The sequence below is a fragment of the Ambystoma mexicanum genome, chromosome 3p (genome assembly GCF_040938575.1).
Source record: "Ambystoma mexicanum isolate Mex_15411 chromosome 3p, UKY_AmexF1_1, whole genome shotgun sequence".
Lineage (NCBI taxonomy): Eukaryota > Metazoa > Chordata > Amphibia > Caudata > Ambystomatidae > Ambystoma > Ambystoma mexicanum.
The window spans coordinates 737,883,099-737,902,641 of NC_090925.1; the positions used below are offsets into that span (position 1 = coordinate 737,883,099).

At 48.9% G+C, this 19,543-nt stretch overlaps 1 protein-coding gene across 1 annotated transcript in view; it reads left to right on the forward strand.

Moving 5' to 3' along the window:
• SRCAP (Snf2 related CREBBP activator protein) overlaps positions 1-19,543 on the forward strand; it is a 2,075,623-nt gene that overhangs the window by 607,502 nt on the left and 1,448,578 nt on the right. Inside the window, exon 7 of the mRNA XM_069651627.1 lies at positions 2,452-2,741. Coding sequence (XP_069507728.1) covers positions 2,452-2,741 — 290 coding nt within the window. The remainder of the gene's footprint in view (positions 1-2,451; positions 2,742-19,543) is intronic.

Here is a 19,543-nt window from a genome sequence, read left to right on the forward strand (position 1 = left end):
GGAGATGCAGTTTGAGAGAAAATTACAGTAGCAAAGCTAATTTTTAATGAACATTTGAAAAGATATTGTTTTAAACATTAATAACCATTATACAAGAAAAGTCTGCTAACCTGCCTGGCTACCTGCCATGCATTCATGCGGCAAATCCGAACTTAAGAATGTTATTTACCTAGAAATTGGCGCGGTTCCCGAAACAGCCAACTGTGGGAAGCCCTCTCACTTGGTTTGCCACTGATAAGGAATGTCACAATCCCAGCCCTGTCAGCTCTGTCTCAGCCCTGCTCTCACAAAGCCCTAGCAAATGACCTAGATGTCAGTTGTTCCCTGCTTATCAAGTCACTATTGCAGGTCTGACTTCTGTCACTCGAGAACAACCCTTCCGCCTTGCTTAGCTCATGTATCCTCATCCGTTCAGCCCAGTATTTTTCCCCCTCAAATGACAGTTTTTACTAACTACAAATGCAATATCGATTCCTGCACACAATGGCTTTCTGTAACAATGCCCTTCTTCGCATAGTTCAGCCTAGCAACCACACCCATGCTGCACATTTAAAATCCTAATGAAACCATATGCATTTCAAAGTCGATTCGGAACATTCATTTCCATGTAAACTTATTTGCATGCCATGTTAAGGATATTGGATTAAGTTAAGTTAGTATGTTAATGTATAGTTATTAAATTTGGTGCAAATTCAGTCCAGTGGCATCTTATCCTGAAATGAAATAATTTTATCATGTGCTTTTCCTGTTTTGTTCCTGGAATCTGTGCATTTCCGTCTGGTGCGCACGCACTGGCTGCATTTGTTTGTATTTCTACATGAACCCCCTAACACTACATATGCATGAACCCCTGTACCTCACAGCCCCCAGTTATCCGTACATTCTTATCGCTACAGTGGGAAAGGTGTGGAATTAAGTTGTGCTTGATTGGGTAACCTACACTATACAAGGGGACTACCAGGTTTTTTTTTTTAGCAGATTGGGACATGGTAATGAAGTTTCTCCAGAAGGGCTATAGAGGAACCTGGTGCCCGAGGACAATGAGACTTTTGGGATTGGCATAATACTATCCAGGCATGTTTTTTCGAAACTCTCAAATGGAAGAAGGCTCAATAGAGGGGAGGGAACAGGTGGCTAGTAAAAGGAGGAAATACTGTGCAAATTCTCAGAAGACGATATGCAAAGCCTCAGAAGACAAATATTACCTAACCAGTAATTATAATTCTGTGGCTTGTTACTGCCTAGAATCACATGCACCCACCCTCCCTTCTCTGGAGCGAAGGTATAGTGTAACTAATCAATCATGCATGTACTTTTGTCCGATCAGAAAAACAATCTGAATATGTCGATGTTTGAGGGACCATGGATTCCTCCACATGTAGGATATGACTGGAACGACCCTGTTGACGCCCCCTTTTCAGATGGAAAAGAAAAATAGGAGGCAATACTCCACTCCAACCACTAGATGGAAAGCATGTGTTTCTATGTAGATAAACAAGCCACAGAAAGACTTACTGGGTAGGTAATGTTTGTCATAAGAATATGTGTTGTGTACTGTTTTTATAGTATTCTTGAGTTTTACCTACATAGCGTATTAAGGCTTAATAAATAGTATATCTTTTATGCCTGTATGGTACTCCATTAGTTGGTGTCTGTAATTATTTCTTACCCACCAGCCCGATATCTGTTAGGTCTCTTTTACTGTCCAACCTATGCTACTTGATGCGTTTGGTTAGTCCATGTGTGAAAAGCCCAAGCTTAGCAAGTACGTTGGCCTGTCACATGCCCAAACTCATGCTGGTTCTGAAGCCCACTCTTAACAGTTGTAACTACCTGCAGTTTGTGCCACCTGAGGTGATGAGGCACTGCAAAGGCATTTTCCTCTGATTTATTTCACATGCCTCCATTTACTCCGGCCCAGCACCACCTTTCTAGATTGGCCTGTGCCTCTACTCGCATTCTGCAATTTCCTGTTTGAGGCGCATGGTGCTCGGACTGTGTTAAGGTTCAAAGTTCCCCAGTTATCCTCTGACTGCTCTAGTGTTGGAACAAGTTTAACTGATGGGTATGCTAGAAAGCTGCTGCCAATATTCTGCCAATAGCTTCTATTCCACAAGCAGCAAACTATAGCCACGCATACACCACACCTTCTCCTTGATAAATGAAAAACAAGTTTAATTCTTGCGCCTGTGTTACCCGTGTCATTGATGCTAGTTATTTATTGCTCCCTTTGGGTACTTCGTTTAAAGAAAAAAAAAAAAGATATTCGGTGAGTATTGGAGTGATGGGTGTAGGCTCAGAGGTTCAATTCAAAGTAGGAACCTATGTGTATCTTGTATTTGTAGGTAGCTTAGGGCCTTCAATATTTGTTGGTCACAAGTGACCTTAATATCTGTGTTCTTTATAAAATGTTTTGATGGTATTTGTAATTTTGGTGGTTCTTTGCTTCAGACAGGGATTTCCAGCCACAGGAGGAGGAGGATGATGAGGAGACGATAGAGGTTGAGGAATTGCAGGAAGGGAATGACTTGGAGACACAACGAAAAGAAATTGAGCAACTAAAACGGGAGAGCGAACTACCCTTGGAGGAGCTGCTGCAGTCCCTCCCCCAGCAGATCTTGGCCAGCTCTGGCAGTAGTGATGAAGAGGAGGATGATTATGATGATGATAACAATGACTCTGAGGACTATGATGATGAAGAGGATGATGACGATGAGGTTGGACTATCTCAAACCTTTCAGGTGTGTACAATGGGCAAAGTGCTATAACCATTATCAATCGTTCAGATGTCCATTTTGTGCATAATATTACTGTCTAGGTATTGTATCTTCAAATCAAATTTTGTATTTGTCTGTATGGTTGTTTGGCATTAAATCACAGGATGTCTACCTGAAGTCTCAAATGCTCCATGCATAGGTTTTATTACTCTTACGTCCCGTCCACGTTCCTCCATACTGCATGGGCGTCCCTTCCCAGGGACAGGAGACGGAACCTTTTTCACCAGAAAAACAACCGTGTGCGGGGGTGCGGCCCTGGGAGCATGCGCTGACCTGACTCTGCCCTCCGGCGCCACACCTCAGTCCCCTTTACCGCATCAACGGGAACGGGCCGAATGCACCAGCGCTCCTGGGTTTGGCTTCGGCCATTTAATTCCATGCGCGGTTACTTCTTCTCTTCTGTCTTGTCTTTTTATCGCAGGTACTCGGTACTCAGGCGTCACGCTCCTCCCTGGCGCATGTCGACTTCTACAGGGTCACTCTTTTCCAGCGCACCCCGCAAGGGAGACTCCTTTCCAGGTTCTCATACCAGCATGAGTACCAAGGCTAAACCAGTTACCCGCCCGCAGTCCGGGGGGGTGTGGGTCAGTGGATCCTCCCGGTGACAGTGCTGAGGGACCGGAAGATTCTTTTAAAGGGTCTTTACCCAAGGGGCCACACCCTAGTACCGGCAACATGTCTGAGGGGGCGCCTATACGTAGTACTACCGGCAGATCCACCGATGGAGTAACGCTTACCAGGTGTTGGTCTGAAGAGCAGGGTAGGCCTCATGATCCAGACGCAAGAGTCTTGGACGAGGCCAGGCCCAGCGGGCTGAGCACCACATCGCAGGCACGTGGCAGGCAGCTGGACAAAATGGCTACCGTGCCAGAAAGAGGCACCCGTCCGACGCATTCCAGGAATTCGGCGAAGGAGTGTCGAGGTGGGACTGGCCTCAACCAGGTAAGTGGCCTACAGTATACCCCTCAGTTGCGCAGGGCAACTTTCTTTGGCGTCCATATGGACAGGGTATGCAGCGGCTCCAACAGCTCCCGCTACCCCGTCTGCACCCGCTGCCACCTCTTTGGCCCGTGAGGAGGTGCTCTTCTAGAATTTCCTCAGCCTTATGAAGTCACTTCAGATGGGGGTTATCATCAAAGATGCCATCCAGTGAAGTCATTCCTGCGATGCTAGCGGCACCACAGACTCCTCCATCGGGCCCCAGGCCCTGGTGCAGCCGCCTCCTCCAGCTCCACAGTCAAATCTGCAACCTCCGCTGCCTCCTCAGCATCAGACTGCGGTCCCTGTACCCCAGCCTCCTGCGCCATCTTCTTCTTCTTCTTCTTCTTCTTCTCCTCCACCACAGGATCCTCCAGACCAGCAGGATACGGACATGCCATCCTCAGTCAGGGCGTTCCACAAACGTATTGCTGGGCTGGCGGAGTACCTGGGCCTAGCCCAACCCGAGGCCGAGTAGCCGGCAGAAGGGGTTCTGGCTGAGGTCCTCACGCAAGGCCCCTCTGCCAAATCGGGGATTTCTATGCAGACCGATGAAGTCACCTTGACCAAGAAGGGCTGGCGCAAACCCCACTCAGCCCAGCCGGTCATTCGACGCCTGGACGCCAAGTACAGGCAGGTGGAGGGGGATACACTCTTGCTGTCGGCCCATCCTCAATCACACTCTTTGGTGATTGCTGCGGCATCACTATACTCCAAGCCTGTCGTCCTCGCCCTCTTTCTCTGCGGCGCTGCTAGGCAAGGAAGAGAAGATCTTGGAGGCATATGGCAAGAAACTCTATTCCAACGCCTCTTTACATCCAAGTCAAACAGTTTCTGGGGGGCCCTGATTCGGACAGAAGACTGTCTTCGGCTTCCCCATTGAGAGGGTTCAAAACATGTTGTTCCAGATCCCTCACTATCTAGCTAGTCGCCGGGTAACTGTACGCTTAGCCATGTGGCTGCTGGGAATGATGGCATCCTGCAACTTCCACATGCCAGTCTGCACATGCACCCCATGGCGGAGTGGCTCTCGAGCCAATGGTGTCAGGCCAGTGGGACGATCTAGTGGTTGTCTCGACAGCCCTTGTTCAGTCTCTGCAGTGGTGGTCAAATGAAACCCTTCTGCAGGGGAAACACTTTACCACCCTCCCAATACAGGCCACTCTCTCACAACAGACGCATCTGTCGGGTTGTCGAGCACACATCCGTCTACAAATAGCACACAGCATGTCGTTCCCATCAGTATCATCCAAACATATCAACTTGTTGGAACTACTTGGAGTGTTCAAAGCCCTAAAAGCCTTCCAGGCACACATACAGGAAAAGACTGTTCAGACAGTACATGGCCGTGGTGTTGTCTGTAAGGACAAGAACCAACAGGCGGGCTGTGCACACTGTCTGACAACCATTTGGAAGTGGTTGCTGAAACACACGTTTCTATTATCACCACATGTTCCAGGGGATCACAATCTTCTGACAGATGTGCTCAGCAGAGACTTGCACCCTCCCGTGGAGAATGAGTGGCACTTGTAAGAGCACATTCTACTCGGTGACTTGTTCTTGACTCTGGAGAATGCCCAATTACCAGTTTACGCCTCCAGGTACCCACAGAGGTGCTCCAAAGGGTATGGTCTCTGGATAACATGGTCCTGGAGATTGGCCTATGCTCGCCCACCATTCCCTGATTCCCCTTCTCAACAGGATAGTGTTAAAGATGCATCAGGAACAAGTCTCAGCGATCCTGGGGATGTGGGCTCAACAGAAATGGTTCTCATTTCATTAGAATGTCAGTCTCCCTTCCGAGGAAACTGCCATGCCCATACAACATGCATTTGCAAGACCTAGGGTAAACTCTACATCCGTGCCCATAAACACTCAATTTAGCAGCTTGGCTCCTGAAGTCAGAGTTTGGATATCTCCAGCTACCTCGGATGTATGGTCATACTTAGAGACATGTTAACCTAATACCAAGCACTGTTATTCCAATAAGTGGAAATGTTTTGACTTTGGTCTAACTCATCAACTCCATTGACTGTTCACCTTCAGATGTAGTACGTTTTCTCCAGCATGGGGTCTGGCAGGGATTCACATGCTCATGAATATTCCCTGTCGTTAGGCTGGGAATCATCGCTAAAGAAAAAATCAGTTTCGTTTTTGAACTGTCTTTCTACTAGTAACCAATCACTGGTCTCTGGGTCATACTGCCCCCAGCCAATGACTGTCCTCTACTGAGCCCCTCCTCTGGCAGCCATCTTCAGATTTTTACAGCACGTTCAAGTGTTGGGTGTCCTCGTGCTGTCGCTCTCAAGCTTTTACTGCGTTATGCGTTTTTTTCGAAGAGTTTATGCTTATATTTTCAGTCAATCGAGCCTCAAGCTCCATTAACTCTACTTCCGATCAACGGGGACCCGTTTTTTTTGAATTTTGTATGCCCCTCAAGGGCACTTTTATGTCGTATTTTCAACTTCTCGGAGGATTCCAGAAGATCTTTGAGGCCTATCCCGTGTGGACATGGCCCAGGACAAGGGAAGCATGACGCCTGTTGGTTCCAAGCTGTTCAGGAGCTGCCCTGGATGTGGACGTGGAGAAGGACTGTGTGTTTTGGAAGAACGTGTCCGAACGGACCATGAAGGATTGTCGTGCTCGACTCACCAAATGGCGAGCGTCCAAAGGATCTTGGACAAGAAGTTCGAGGAATCCAAGGCCCACGGGAAGGATCATGACAAGGCAAGCAACGGGGGAGTTGACGAGGAAGATAGGGCCGCGGATGACCCCGTGCCCCAACCGTCAGTCCCATTACAGCTAGTGCCCGTACCACAGGACAATTCAGGAGCTATCTTGATGGCTATACAGGCCCTGCGCATGGAGATGAGGACAAGGATGCCCTTACCCCCCACCGAAGACCCAGCGGAACCTGGTCCGTCGGGGAGCCCGCCTAGCAAGCGGAGATGAGTCCATCCTCCTCCCCCTTTCCAGTCCTCACCTCCATCCCCTCCTCCGAGGGATGAGACCGGAATGGAGACCAACGGCGGGGACGGACGACGGTGGTGACGACAGAATGGACCTCCCTTCTCCACCTCCTCGGGCCTTCCCCCAACCCCCTGACGAAATTGGCTCCTTCCACACCATGATCGCCAGGGCATCTGAGCTCTTCCAGCTTGGCCCAAAGAACAGAAGAAAGGTTTCCTCTACCAGCGGCGGGAGGCCAAGAGGAAGACTGTCCTCTCAGTCCCGTTACTGGACGACATCTGGGGCGAGGGGCTGGAGCTCCTGAAGAACCCGTCCACGGCCCCTGCTAAGAGACCGGTGCGAGAAGAAGTACCGTGTCCCGGACTCCGCCCCTATGTGCCTCAAGGCACAGCTGTCCCCGGATTCAGTGGTCTCTGCGGCGGCCAAGAAGAAAGTGGCGGGGTTGACGGCCTCAACTTCAACATCTCCGCCAGACAGCGAGGGGAAGAAGCTGGACGCCATGGGACGACAAGTCATCTCGGCGGCGACGACGATTAAAGTGGCCAACGCCCTCGCAATCGTGGCACGCTACGACAGGGAGCTGTGGTTCAAGATCGCTCCCCTCCTGGACTTCCTGAGGACAAGCGAGCGGATAGGTGTGGAAGGTGCCGTCTGACTTCCATCTGAACGAGTCCTGGTGATACCTGTTTTCTTCCCGTCACCGGCTGAGAGGACTTTGCACTCGCTGGATGTGGCTAGAGCGCTGAAGTTCTACTGGACAGCACAAAGAGCCTTCGGAAGACATCACAACTGTTTGTGAACTTTGGACCTGTGAACCAAGGCAAGGCCCTCTCAAAGGCTTCCATTTCCAGATGGCTCTCTGGCTGCATCATGCACTGTCACCGGTTGGCAAACCGACCGTTGCCCGGCCGTCCGAGAGCCCATTCGAGCAGAGCGATCGCTGATACCACAGCGTTCTTGTCTGGTGTGCTCCTGCTGGACATCTGCAGGCCTGCTACGTGGAGGTCGATGCACATCTTCACGAGATTCTACTGCGTCGACCACGTTTCCAGGGAGGAGTCCAGGGTCAGCCAGGCAGTGCTGCGCAACCTGTTCGCCTGAAGGTGGGCCTGGTGAGGAGGTAAGAGTTGCTTAATGTTGAGTTGATGAAATGCTTAATGTTGAGCCTTGCCACTTCCCGTGGTTGTGCATGTGTGTACTCTTACTGTATTCTTATATTCATGAGCATGTGAATCCATGCCAGACCCATGCTGGAGAACAGTTACAGGTAAGTAACTTGTTCCATCTGACACATCTTTTAGACTCAGGACTTGTTTCATTCTCTAAAGGTCCACCTTTCCCCCCTTTCTGAGTATACCACTTTTCACTGCAGAGTTTCATGGTGGAAGATTGCTGTAATTAAGGCTTTCATGGAAGCGGTAAAAAAATTCCACCCTCCCATTTCCAACCCAACTCCCGGATGGGACTTCAATATTGTTCTCACACGATGAATGGGACCTCAGTTTGAGCCAATGCATAAGGCTAGTCTTAAGGCCCTTACCTATAAGACTGCTTTTTTGGTGCCCATTACCTCTATAAGGTGAGTTGATGAACTGCAGGCACTGTCAGTTCAAGACCCATTTGTTACTATTGTAAGGAGGGCATTGCATCAATAGTAAGACACAACTCCTCCATTCTGTACTTGCCCTCTTCACTATATGATACGCTGGTCAGCACTAGGCCAGTCTAGCTAACACTACCTAACCACTCCGTATCATGCCCCAAATTGTTTGGCCACTAAGTGAAACTATCCTACCTCGCTAACTTAGTTTTTGCATTAAACATGATCTGCCCTCATAGCACCTCAGAAGCCTCCAACATTAACTAGTACTCCCATCCATCGACTCACTGCCTGGGATCATCCACTCTTCTAGGATCACATGGCCGACTAACAGATCCTTACCCTCACCATGGCTACCCTCCTAACCTCAATTAGCACTACAACCCCTTCCAATCTCCCTCGTCCACTCTTCTCTAATACACCTAGACATACTACTTCCACTGAAGCTCTCATATCGGGTAACTACCCATCCTCTCCCAACCCTTGGTTCACACAACATACAATGCAGGCCATTGCCTACTCTTCCTGCCACATTGGCCTTAGAAACGCTAGACTTGGCACTCGCATAAACCGTTCTTGGCCCACCAAACATTCCCGTAAGCCCAGACTGGCCAGTAAGATGCCCATCACCCTATCTACATCATTAGCTGCTAAAAATCCTATCCTCTCCAACAACACTCCATCCCGAAAGGCCACCAACAGATCTATTAGCCTTCCATTTGCGCCGGCCCCCTACATCAAAGGCGCCCTTGTCAATGCCAGGTTTTTGACTGCCCACACATTAGATATAGCAGACCTCCTCTCAACCAAAAAACTTAGCAGTCACTGAAACTTGGCTACATCCAGCCGCAGGTCCTTACTTCACTCTAGCACTACCAGACAACTACACTATCATTAGCATCCGGCAGATCCCGGTGAGTGTTGTGCCCTAGACCCCTCTGGGCCTCTATTTTACACATTTGTCTCCTGCCCTGAGTCCCCCCGCCACCCCACAGGCAACTGAGCGCTGCAAGTAGCCTCCCCCATCAGGCCGCTTCTCTTCCATATTTCCGCCTCCTCCCGTCCACAGCCAGCCCCTGAACCCTGGTGGACACTCCAACTAGTCATAACTGACCCTCCCAGGGCAGTCCTCTGCGGCTAAGGGCCCCATGGCAAAGGGCGGCTCCAACAGTGGTAGCTCCACAAGCCAGTGGCCAGCCGTCAACCAGCAGCGACTAGTTCGGTTGGTGGCCTGGGTGGGGAGTAGAACTAGTCTACTCTGGGCACCCAATTATTAAGATAACTTAACTACACCTGTACAATACTGTGATTAACTTCCTCTGCCTCCCTCTCTCCACCTACACAAGACTCTCAAATCTAGCTGTGTTTAGGCTTGTACTCAAATTCCATCATTACGTGTAGGCTCTAGTTGTGTTCAGGCTTGGACTCAAATTGCATTGTTAGGATTAGGCCTTTTCTCCCACTATACAGGACTTTCAAATCTAGCTGTGTTTGGTCCTATACACTAAAGTGCACCATTACGTGTAGGCTCTAGCTGTACAGGACTCTCAAATCTAACTGTTTAACCTTGTGCTTACCTTGCACTACTAGGTGTTGGCCGATCTCCCTCTGCAAAGGACTCCCAAATATATCCCTGTTTAGTCTAGCACCCAAACTAACTGTGTCTAGAATGGCACCCAAATCTAGCTGTTTAGTCCACCCTTTCCTTCTCCGCCCACATCTCTGAGATCTCTAAAAAAGTCAAACTTCCTACTGCACCTCCTCAGAGGTACTCTGCCTTTCCTCTCCTTCCCCCGGGAGCTCATGGTATCCCAAGCTCTGGTTCTCCCTAGGTTGGACTATTGTAACAGCCTCTTTCTAAATCTACCTGCCTCTACTCTCCGCCCTCTGCAACTAATCCAGAACAGGACTGCAAGACTTGTCCTTAGCCTCAAGCCCTGGGATTGTATCTCTCCCGCTCTGGAATCTCTCCATTGGCTCCCAGTGGATGCAAGGATTAAATCCAAAACCCTCTGCATTGTCCACAAGGCTTTATGGGGCCTGGGTCCAAAATACCTTCAGCTATCCCTCTGCAAATAGCTCCCCTCTCAAGCTCTTCGCTCCTCTACCTCGAATTCCCTCAGGGTCAGTTGTTTTTCAAAGGAACAAGCTGGGGGTAGATCTGTCTTCGACTGGGGCCTCCCTTTGGAACTGCCTCCCTGCCACTCTAAAACTTGAGGACCATCTCCGGTTCCGGAAGCACCGCAAGAACTTCCTCTTTTCTTCTGACTTCGCTGCCCCTCTCCCCTGCTGATCTGTTCTCTCTTGGCACTATGCGCCTGGCCACCCTCTGTCCTCCGGGCCTAGGTACCTGCTCACCCTGCCACCCTCTCGCACTGCCTACGGGCCACCCCTTGCACTGGGGTCTATATTTGTACCCACATAGGCGCCCCACCCTTTTCTTCCTGCACTTATCAGACCTGCCCTGTCTGCTGCCTTTAACCTAGCATTTGCAAATTGCTGGCTGCACTACCACTGTTTCCAATATTATTTATTATTTATCTGTTTCTCCTTTGCTTCGCACTTTACACTTCTTCCCCTTCCATGCACTTTTCCCCTTCCCCTCTCCCATGCACTTGCACGTTCTCAATGTCACTGGGCCTAGTAAGATCATTGTTTTGTTCTCCCCTGTTCCCCTCCCCTGCCTTGCCTTGTTACGCTCTTAAACACTTGTGTACAAGCGTGATAGAAATTAAATATCAATATCAACCCAAAACGAACTGTTTAGTCTTGCACTCCTCTTACACCGTTAGGAATAGGCGCCTCTCCCACTATATAGGATTCTCAAATATAGCTTTTGTTTAGTCCTGCACCCAAATGTAACTGAATTTAGTCTTGTGCTCACCTTACACTGTGAGGAGTGGGCCTCTCCCACACTAAACTGGATTCTCAAATCTAGCTGTGTTCAATCTTGTACTCATCTTACACCTTCAGGGGTTGGGCTCTCTCCCACTATATAGGATTCTCAATTCTAGCTGTGTTTAGTCTTGCGCTCAAATTCTGTTAAGACTAACTTGACACACATCTAGAGGGGACCTACTGAGATAGTATTGCATCACCCCGCCACTAATAACACAGAGAACTACATGAATAGCGACCTGACCCGAGTCCTAGACTACCTGACAACCATACGCTCAGTACACCCTAACTCCCCCTGACAATGCACCTGTAGAATACACACCCGAACTCAATGACGGAATAACAGACCGCACCCAAAAGCACCAAGCTTACATACACTAGGGGAAACACCAGTACTGCCCTTGACATTAGTCAACCGCCCGAACCGTTCTCTCTGCACCGAATACCAAAAATGCCCCGGAACAGGAATGGGTGCCGAGAAAGAGCACAAGATCATGCAACAATGGACATGGACACACAGATCTCACTGACCCCAGCAGTACCAGCCTCAAATGCAAGAAACACCCCACCAAAAACCAATATGATCAGAACAAACTTTGAAAGAGAAAAATCCTTCTCAAACCATACCTCGCAACACCACCACAACCTGGATACCCCAAGGACACTGAGACCCCGCGCCAAGCCAAGAAGCACCCCAGACAACGAGGAAAAAGACACAAGCACCCAAGAAGAGTGTGCCAACACTCCAACCCCACCACACCATATATCACAAGAACAGAAGGGCACCTCCAACACCCACGTCACACCAGACAATACGTCAAAGTACTAATAACCAAAAAACTCAACCATTAACCGAACAGACCGGTTCAATGCAGAAGCAGCTGCAGAAGCAGCCTTCGCTGATCTTCAACCAATCCATATGAGTAGAGAAGCACCGCTATTGAATAGCCAAGCTTTCAATCTAGCAGACTGCTTCAATGAAGATGCAGCCTTCGCTGATCTTCATCCTCATCCAGTTGACGTCCACACAGACGGACTGAGTCCGAACTGCTGCAAACCAATACAAGGAACAACTAATAAGCAAAATCACAACACAAAGATCCACTGCAATTTAATCAATGCAAGGTCAATGTCCAAACATGCCACCGAAATATACGATTGCCTCGGTGACGGAGGTATCGACATCCTATTTGTAACTGAAACATGGCTAAACAAAAACTACAAGATCACCCTCAACTGCCTGCCGGTAAACTTCAAATGCATCCAAGCAAACAGAAAAACCAAAGGGGGTGGGGGGTGACTGGCAATCATCCACAAGGAACACCTGGCTATCAAATTGGAAGACCCACTAAACATCGAGAAATGTGAATCCTTAATCCTACGCCTGTCGGTAAACCCCAAAACCAACCAACCTGATATTCATATTGATATACAGACCACCAACCTACGATACAACCTTCCAAGACGCCCTCAACGAAGCAATCACCTTCCTAGCCATCAATCATAATCACTTGATCTTCCTCAGATTTCAACATCTGGTTCGATGAAGAAACCACAACCACACTCAAATCTCTCACCAGCCAACTAGCAGAAATTAATCTACAACTAGTCAAAGGAGCAACCCACTCGGCAGGGTGCATACACTTCACGCAATCTTTGCGAACAAAAAACTCATTACCACGGCACCCCCAATTCAAATATTCTGGAGCCACCTCATCATTCCCTTCCTAATTACAATTACCACTGCAGTAAACAAGCAACAAGACAAACCACTGATCGCCATGAAAAGAAACTGGAGAACCATCAAAAATTCCAACCTAACTGAAATCCTGGAGCTCAGCAAACCATGCCCAACATTTATGGAAGAAGCTGACCTGGACAATAAAGTAGCCCTGCTCCATACTTGGATTGTAACAACCATCGACGACATCGCCAAAGAAAAACCTTTCACTCCCTCTCATGAAAGAGCAATGGCAATATGGTACACCCCACTACTCAGCACCATGAAAAGGAAAATCCGAAAACTAGAACTAGACTGCAGGGAAAAAAACAACCCTACGAATAAGCTGAAATTCCTCCAACATAACCATGCATACAAAAAAGGAAATAAAAAAGCAAAGATTAAACACTACGACAACCGAATCTTCAAAGCAGCAAACACCCCTAAAGAACTCTTAAGAATCATTAATGAAATAAAGAATCCACCGGGATGCGACAGTACGCCAATTCCTTCGATTAAAAAATGCAATGACCTATCAGACCACTTCAAAAACAAAATCACCATCCAACGAACTATACAAAGCACACCACCCGATCCTACTACGAACCCCACCTACCCTCAAGAGGAACATCCGAACAAACTACGAAGCTTCCCCGAAATATCAGCAGAGACTTTAGTCAAACTGGTAAATCAAAGCAACAACTCGTTCGCCGAAGGACTCTTGCCGCCCCCCGGACATATACAAATCAATTCTTAAACCAGTAACTCCCATTGAATATCACAGGAATGTCCTCAACCTTTCAATCACTACAGGGAAAGTGCGACAGTCCTTCAAATCGGTGTACATCGGGCCACTAATCAAAGATACAGCGGGATCCGTAGAGGACCTCTCCAACTACAGACCCTTCTCTTAACATCCCGTAAACAGCCAAAATGCTCGAAATATACATATACAAAGCAACCCAAGAATTCATAGAAGAACACTGCCTACTAGACCAGGCACAAGTTGGTTTCAGACTGAGAGAAACGGAATCGGCTCTCCTCAATATGGGACGACCTAAAAACAAACGCAAACTCTGACAACAGTACTGCCTTTATCCTTCTAGACCTATGTGCAACATTCAACAGTTAATCACGACATCCTCATGATGCGAGCAGGGGGGCTTGGAATAACAGGTACTGTCCTAATGTGGATCAAATCCTTCCTAACAAACAGAACGGAAACCATATGGATGAAACCTTTCAAATCAATCCTGAGAGACTCCACATGTCGAGTGCCACAAGGATCATTTTCCCCGCTATTATTCAACATCTACCTTTTCAAAAGGATTGTCCTCCCACGTATTCCTTATCTTTGATAAATCCACTTCCAGCTTGCTGGCCTCGGAAAGAAATTTCCCAGTAGAGGGCACTGCACGTCGACGTCCCTCGAGTCGGTGTCCCTCGAAGGCCTCCGTACCGGCACCCACGTCATCATAGGTATATAAAGTCTTGCGCACCGTCCGTTGCTCAGTTTCGTTTTTCTGCACTTCGTAAGCCTCGGAGACGCAAAGCTCGGTTCCTCAGTGAATCTTTCCTAAACTTCGATTTTCTTGAATAATTCTTCGAATCTACGATGGCATCTTCGTCCGCTTCATCGACGCTGCGATCCGGTTTAAAAAAATGCTGGGATTGTGGAAAAAAGATGTAGTTAACCCATCCTCACAGGATCTGCCTGTGGTGCCTGGGCTCGGAGCACCAGTGTTCTGAGTGTATGTCCATGACGGCAAAAGCCTTGAGGGAGCGTAGTGGGAAGCTGGAAAAAGGTAAGACCATTAAATCCTCAACCCCTTCGAAATTATCCTTGGCCAGGTCGAAACATTAGTCTCCTCGCCATCGGAGAAAACATTCCTGCTCGAGATCTCGTAGTGGTTCTCACCACTCATCCAGATCGAGACATTCTAAGAGATGTCACAGATCACCTTCCTCTTCATCTTCCAACTCACCAGAATGGGTCACCTGCTCCACTAAACACAGCTCTCCAGCCTAAGTGGGAGGAATTTTGCAAAAAAATGCTAAGGGTCTTTGAGAACGCAGCCTTGTCCCCCCTCGGAGCTGCCTGAAGATGATACCCCGGGTGAAAGACCTGAAAAAGAGAAACGTGAGTCGTCTACCTCAGCAAATAAAAACCCTCGAGCGTCATGAACCCTTGAGTAGAGACAGGGGCCCTTCGCACAAGACTGCGCCATCGATGCCGTCGTCGACCCCGATGGAGAGACCATTGAAGCCTCATGGCCTGACCGCACCATCGACACGTTGAAGGATCTTTCGAAGGCGTTGAAAGGGGCTTCGGCCACATATACGACATTGAGTAGAATTCCGATTCTCTCGACGACATCGAGGCCATACTCGAGTATATCGATGCCGTTTGTACGTTTGTCGAGACCTATGACGTCTACATCGACAACAACCCTAACTCGAGCAGTATCGACCAATTTGGCTCCCTCATCACTTGAAATGGGTTTTACCCCTTACCCACGTTCTGACTACTTCAGAGCTTTTTCCTCTTATGAGGAAGTGGAAGACTCTGATAATGAAAGGCCGTTTGGCATACAAACAACAAGAGTTCCTATTCCAGAGGAGCTAATATCAGAGGAAGTCAAATTAAAAGATCTTCAGGAGTCTTTACAGGATTGCAGTGGCATAGATACCTCTCCAGAGGCTGACTTCGGCATACCAGAACCTGGGGAGCATGCAGAGAAGTCACGTGTAGTGTACCCAAAATCCCTCACTCACCGAGTTCCCTCAGATTGTTTTTTTCCACCCAGATAACTGGTCGCCCTGTAGCGGAGCTCTTGCATAAGAGACATTAGGCCTCATTCCGAGTTTGGAGGCAGCCATGGCGCTATAAGCGCCATGGCTGCCTCCACAATCGGTCCGACTCCGGTCTGGTGAAGGGAGTAATTACCGGTCCAGTCCGAGGTCAGCGGGACCGGTAATTCCCCATTCACCAGAGCCATTCCCCATTCCCATTTGAGCCCCCATAGGGCTCAATGGGAATGGGGAAGGCTGCAATAATGGTACTGCAAATTGCTGTGCTGTTATTGACCCTGGTATCCCTTTGCGGGTCCTGTCCTTAACGCCTAGTAAAAGCAGGCGTTAAGGGAAGGACCCGCAAAGGGACCTCGCAATAGGGCGCAAGGGGATTACCGGCACTGGTGTCATTACCGGTGCCCGGTATCCCTTTGCGCCCACCTTGTAATGTGGGCCATTGTTTATCCTAAACCGACTTGTCGGTTATTCCCCCCTTAGTCATTTCGACGCCAAGAACAACTTTGATGAAGGCTATGGGGGACTTGTCTACGGCGGTGGATTTTGGCACCTACGATCCGGCGGCTGAAGCATCCACGTGGCCGGGCCTTCTGGCCGGCCTTTACAGAAGGGAGAGTGGGGTCAGGGTGGTCATATGTCCGGTATGTCTTTCCTCTCCCCCCCCCCCTTTACCCTCTAGGTCTGGTCATCTTGTCCTTTTGCTATGGAAAGGACTCCTTTTAGGTTCTGCCTTAAGTGCAGGGCCAGATATCCGTGGAAGGACGAACGCAGGACGTGCTACTCCTGTCTCCCCATAGATCACGACGAAAAGCGGTGTGCGGCTTGTAAACTCCTTAGGCCTAAGACTTTAAGGAGCGCCTTGTAAAGCGGTGGGCCGCATACGGTATATAGCGGGTGGAACCCTCTTCCCCAACCGCCACACCCACCGAAAGTGACAGGGGCAGCTCCGATGACCAAACATGTTCCGGATGTGATAGACCTTGAGGCGGACACTTCTAGGTCCGCCACGCCCGTCCCCAACCCTTTAAGGCCTGACTCTGGTCTCCCTTCAGGGACAATACCCGGCGACAGGGGCGTACAATCGCATTACATGAAACACACAACCCCTACACCTATTTCGACGGGTACGTCGAAAAAGGTGAAAGCGCCAGCAGGGATCGTCGAAAATTCCGGTGGATTCCTTGGATTGTTCAGAATCAAAGCCTTCCCCGCATCCGTGTCTTGCGACTGGGCATTCCAAAACAAACAAGGGCGCTACCCCTAAATCAGGTTTACACATCGAAGCGCGGAAAGCCGACGCTACAGCGGTCCCAAAGGCCGCAGTAGGCCCAAAAATCACGACTAGGCCTCAAGGTGAAAAACCGACCGCTAGGCCCCCTAACGCCGCTGAAGGCAATAAGTCTACCGATAGTCCTTCGGACCCATTAACTCACGCCGATTCGGCGGTAATCGAACACAGCATCTTAAGAATTACTTTGGCGGTTGGGATTATTCCTGTTCCGCCAAAAAACATGGGGCAGGCCGCGGACAAATCTTTGGATACGCCATGGTGCCCCGATTCTCACGATGCCTATGAGGACAGTCAAGGGCCTATTTCCAACACCCTTAGACCATTTTCGACGCCAAAGGGTAGCAGACAACTCTTTTCCACCCATAGGCCCTTCTGGGTCCTCTAAATGGACAAGGAAGAAATTTGAAGGGTGTATGGGACCGTCTTGAAAGAATTATCAATTTTTCTGAGCATCCTTCCCCCGAAAATATCTCGTGGCGAGCCTAATCTTCAATCTGCTTCTGATTTCCAAGAAGATCAGCCTTCTGTCCCCGTCCATCATGAAGACATCGTTCAGATGGATACTTATCTGGATACTTACAGTGAAGATGAAAAGCCTTCCTTCCTACAGAATTACGATGAGGACTAGGCGGATGCCACGGACATTGGGAAGACACCCAGCAAGTGAGGATGGACCCATGGACGCTCCCCCATCAAGATCAGGACACTGATGTATTGTGCCTGATTACCCTCCGTCCACCCCGGCTCGGCAGGCCTCGTCTGTAGACAACCAGATGGCCTTCAATACCATATTAAAGAAGGCAGCTGAGCATTTTCAAATCTCTACTCAAGAGACAGTGCCTGAACAGGACTTTGTTGAAGATATATTCTTAAGGAGAATCCTCCCTCTAGCCAGGCCATTCCCCTCCTTAATTCTATTAAGAGAAGATTCTCTCCCTCCCTGGTGTCACCAGCTCAAACCCGGGCAGTGAACCCAAGAGTTGAAAAGTTATTTCGGCCAGCTCCTTTGAACCCTCAATCCATTAAGACACGCCACCCCTGATTCTCTGGTAGTGACTACCACCCGGAAACGGGCAGTAGTACCCCTTGCTACGGGGAGGCGCCTCCAGATAGACAATCCAAGAGGCTATATGCCGTAGGTAAACGGGTTACCTCGTCTGCTGCATATACCACACGCATAGCGAATAGCACTATGCTATTGGCGAGTTATGCTGACGCTCAATGGAACCTAGTACAGGAAGGTCTCCAAGAGGTCCCAGAGCCCGTCCGGTCCAAGCTTCTCACTATTGTGGCCGAGGGCAGGCAAGTGAACCAGAATGTAATAAAGAACACTGTGGACACGGCTGAAAAAGCAGGCAAGTCTCTGGCCCAAGGAACCTTACTCAAAAGGCACCCCTGGCTTCGTACCTCAGGGTTTAATGTTATGTTATTTTGCATTTATATAGCGCCTTATATACCATTGGTATGGTCTGAAGGCGCTGGTAGGTTGAACGCCCTTGGGAACCGAAATTCGGGTCAGTAGAGAGAGTCCAAAGGTGCGTGTGCGCAGCAGGTATGTGTGCAGCTGATGCGGAATTCGTGTGGTAGCTGCTTCTTATTGGTAGGTGTGGTGGTTGAGAGGTCAGGAGTATGTGTTCGCTCTGGCAGGATTTATCCAGATAGAGTGTGGCTGCGTTAGGCCTGAGGAGAACGCCTGGCTGGGGGTGTGAAACCAGCAGTGTTTACTTAGAGTGATGGGGAGTGAGCGGGAGATGTTGATATGAGAACAGTTATACCGAATTGTGTCATAGTATCTGTGTTCTAGATGAGTGGTGGTGTAAAGAAGAGAGTAAGCGTGAGATGTGGTATGATGTATGCTCTACATCCGCTCTACATACCCATCCGCTCCATACACTCATCCGTTCCATCCGCTCCACACACTCATCCGCTCCACATAGACTCATCCTTTCCATACACTCGTCCGCTCCGCGTACTCGTCCGCTCTCCGCGCTCAGGCCCTCTCTGCGCTCGTCCGCTCTTACACGTTCATTCGTTCAGTATGGTCATCAGTTCTGCGCCTTCCTGCGTTCTATTCGCTTCTCTGTATTTACGTACTCATCAACTCTACACATACTCACTAATTCTACACGCTCGTCCGCTCTACACACCCAACCACTCTACACACTCATTGGCTTTAGTATGTTCATCTATTCTTTACACTCATCCGATCTCCATACTCATTTGATCTTTCTAGTCGTCTGTTTTTCCACTCATGCACTCTTTCACTTGGTGCTTTTATCTGTTCTATACGCTTCATCCATTCTAACTATTTCATCCATGTCATTCACAACGTTCCCTCATTCATTATGTCCATTTCATCAGTTTAGATCTCCTTACTTTCCTAATGATTTATTCATATTATCCACTTCACTGTTTTGATCTACATTACTCGTTTAGTTCTGTTTGTCTTTCTGGTTTACATTCAAGTTTATTAGCGGTCAATCTTTCGCATCATGTAG